General features: G+C 24.0%; 1 protein-coding gene across 1 annotated transcript in view; it reads left to right on the top strand.

Moving 5' to 3' along the window:
• The first annotated feature begins 129 nt into the window (after positions 1 to 129).
• LOC126906878 (uncharacterized) overlaps positions 130 to 3,935 on the top strand; it is a 25,518-nt gene continuing 21,712 nt past the window's right edge. Inside the window, exon 1 of the mRNA XM_050687797.1 lies at positions 130 to 282. Within this exon, the coding sequence (XP_050543754.1) occupies positions 241 to 282 (42 nt within the window). The 5' untranslated portion in view covers positions 130 to 240. The remainder of the gene's footprint in view (positions 283 to 3,935) is intronic.

The raw sequence follows: 3,935 nt of genomic DNA, 5'->3' as shown, positions 1-3,935 counted from the left end.
AATAAAAAACATATGTTTATCGAAAAAATCACGCATTATTTAAAGATTTAAGAGGCACATATTTATCTATCTTATTTTTTATTTAAGTAAATAATATAACTATACTTATACATTTACACTTTAATCACTTACGTGGTAAATTTTAACAAACACCTATTAATAAGCATCAATTCTCAGTATAAAAGCCACAATTTAAGGTTATCATTTTTAATTTTAACAGTTTAAATTTAAAAAAGAACTATGTTAAAAATATATTTAGTGTATGTCTTCATTGCATCAGCGGTAAAGTATAAACAATTTGTATTTAATTTTAGCTTCGATGCGAAACGGAGAAGGTATTAATTTTACTATGATGTGTTTTTTTTTTTTTTTTATGTCTGTTGCCACTTTTTCTGAGCTCTCACTGGACCGATTTCTTTCAAAAATACGTCAAAAGATCACAAATCGTATCTAGTTGAAGACATTACCCTTAAAAATTGAAAAAAATTCCCTCGTTCCCCGCAAATGGGGGAAATATCCAAAAAAATTACAAATTTAAAAATCGCTAATTTTCGAAATTTTTTCACTTTTTTTTCTTAAAACTTCCATAACTTTTTGAAAAATCAACAAATCAACATAATTTTTTTTTATACTAAAACCTTAGATATTTACCTTTCATTTGATATCATTTTTTTGAAAATCTATCACTTAACCTGCTCATTGGGGTGGATTTAAAATAGCAACTTTTTTACAAAAATTAATTTTTTCAACTGAACTTTTGAAAATGTTCCAGAAATACTGCGTCCTTTAAACAAATATCAAATTAAAGCTTATTTTATGTACTACAAAATGAAAAAAAAAAATTTGTCCCGACACTTTTTTTTCTACATTTAAACGGCTGCCGTAGTTAAAAAAACACTATTTTTGTGTTAAAATTTTCGATTTTCGATTTTAAATTTTCAACTTAAAAATGCTATAACTTTTTGAAAAATGTATATATCAGCACAAATTTTTTTTTTCTAAATACATTATAAGTACATCTTTCATTTGACATACTTTTTATTAAAATTGGACAATTTCCCCTTATATAGGGGGCGTTCAAAACTTAAAATATTGTAAAAAACATAGATCTTTTTCAACTGAACTTTTGAAAATGTTCCGGAAATACTGCGTCCTTTAAACATATATCAAATTAAAGCTTATTTTATGTACTACAAAATGAAAAAAAAAATTTGTCCCGACACTTTTTTATCTACATTTAAACGGCTGCCGTAGTTAAAAAATCACTATTTTTGTGTTAAAATTTTCGATTTTCAATTTTTAATTTTTCAACTTAAAAATGCTATAACTTTTTGAAAAATGTATATATCAGCACAATTTTTTTTTTCTAAATACATTATAAGTACATCTTCCATTTGACATACTTTTTATTAAAATTAGACAATTTCCCCTTATATAGGGGGGGTTCAAACTTTGAAACATTGTATAAAAAATAGAACTTTTTCAACTGAACNGGATTTAAAATTGCAACTTTTTTACAAAAACTAACTTTTTCAACTTAATTTTTGAAAATGTTCCGGAAATACTGCGTCCTTTAAACATATATCATATTAAAGCTTATTTTATGTACTATAAAATGAAAAAAAAAAATTTGTCCCGACACTTTATCTTCTGCATGTAAACGGTTGCCGTAGTTAAAAAAACACTATTTTTGTGTTAAAATTTTCGATTTTCAATTTTTAATTTTCAACTTAAAAATGCTATAACTTTTCGAAAAATGCATGTATCAGCACAATTTTTTTTTTTCTAAATACATTATAAGTACATCTTCCATTTGACATACTTTTTATTAAAATTAGACAATTTCCCCTTATATAGGGGGGGTTCAAACTTTGAAACATTGTATAAAAAATAGAACTTTTTCAACTGAACTTTTGAAAATGTTCCGGAAATACTGCGTCCTTTAAACATATATCAAATTAAAGCTTATTTTATGTACTACTAAATGAAAAAAAAAAATTTGTCCCGACGACCTATCTTCTATGCGCAAAAGGCTACCGTATTCAAAAATATGCTATTTTTTTATTAAAATTCTGGGTTTTGTATTTTATTTTATTTTAAAATATCTTATTAGGGGAATAAACTGACTTTCAAGAATATTATATAATTTGATTGACATAGAATAAANTGAATATTATATAATTTCATTGACATAGAATAAATTCATAAGACATATGAAATTAAACTTATTAAAATTTTTTTACTTTTTTAAAGTCGAAAAAGTAATTTTTAAATTTGAGTTAACTTAAATAGCCAATTTTATCATACAACAAAAAGCAACGTACAGTTGCCGAATGAGTAACACCTTGATTTTTCACGCCTAGGGTACGAGGTTCAAAACCGTCTATGGCTTTTAAAATTTTGCATTTTTTTTTTTGAGTTAGAATAGAATTTTCAAATCATTTGATATTTATCTCATTTAGATTCAATAATTTCAATAAATATAAAGGATCTTATCACTATAGTCTCCCCTCGTGAGAAGAAATTGATATTCATGTTAATATTATTTTACTATGTGGTTCTTTTTGTGGCTACGATTTATTTTGCCAACCCTCACTAGACTTACTTTTTTCAAGTTTATGATATTTGAGTTAATGATTTTTATGATATTTAAGTTAATGATTAGTTTAAGTTATTACTCTTAAAAATCAAAAAAATATTCCTTATTCAAATAAAAAGTAGCTTAACCAGCTTTTTCCATACAAACAATTAAAATCATTAATTTTTAATATTCTTAAAGTATTTATTGTCGAATTAGATTTGATATGATAAAAGTATTCAACTACAAAAGTAAATAATTTTACTTTATAATTTATTAATTTTTTAACTCTATTTGTGTGTGCTACTACCAGTCTATAATATGCCAAATTTTTTTGTAATATGTTGCTATATAAATCATAAATTTAAAAAAAAAAATGATTTTAAGTTTCACCTGAATTTAACAATGGATTTTTACAATTATAATTATATTTTATAATATGCTCAATTGAGTAAATCTTTTTAACTACTTTGGTTTGATTGGTTCATTTAATTAAAGTAAATTATTAAAATTAATTAAGTTCTGAATATTTCAATTGCAGAATCTTTTTAAACACCAAAAGTTATTAGGAAATGATTACTATTCTTTTTATTTCAGTTATCTTACGATAAAAATGCAAAAAAATCGAATTTGTCTGATAAATGTACTGTAAATACAGTGGCGGCGCGAGGTAAAATTTATATGTGGGCGAAGTAGACTTAAAGAGACCCTTTTTTTTAAATTTTTTTAATAAACATTTAAGTAACAATAGTTATTTAATAAATATTAAGATTTACAATTTTTTAAAACAATAAACTCTAATTATTAACCTTTTATTTGCAAAGTAGTCAATATAATTTTATTTATACATAATTATAAAATTAAATACATATTTTTTTAAATTAATAATACTGTTAGAATTTTCTTTTTTTTTTATTTACAAGAAATGGACTTTTCGGCTTTTTGCTTCACTAAATGTTTTAAGTATATCTTCGTAATTTAAATTATTTGCAATTTTCGTTTCAATGGACAAAACTGCTAATGCTGAGAGTCTTTCCTGTGTCATCGTATTTCGTAGGTAATTTTTAATTATTTTAAGCTTCGAAAAACTTCTCTCTGCTGAAGCTGTACTGACAGGAATAGTGAGCATAATTCTGACTGTTATATAAACATTTGGATATATTTCTTGTAAATTATTTTCTATTATGTATTTGATGAGTTGTTTTGCATCCTTAATAAAGTCTGGTAGACTTGAAATTATGAGTTGTAATTCTGCGTATAATTCAAATGATTCAATATTCAATGATTTAAATCTCCATTTAATGTCATGTAGAATTCCATCAATCATGCTGTTAAAAAAGTCAACTCTAAACTTTTC

The sequence above is a fragment of the Daktulosphaira vitifoliae genome, unplaced genomic scaffold (genome assembly GCF_025091365.1).
Source record: "Daktulosphaira vitifoliae isolate Bord-2020 unplaced genomic scaffold, ASM2509136v1 Scaffold_5, whole genome shotgun sequence".
Taxonomy (NCBI): domain Eukaryota; kingdom Metazoa; phylum Arthropoda; class Insecta; order Hemiptera; family Phylloxeridae; genus Daktulosphaira; species Daktulosphaira vitifoliae.
Note: the sequence above shows the minus strand (reverse complement) of the source record. Positions and strands in the feature narration are given on the sequence as shown.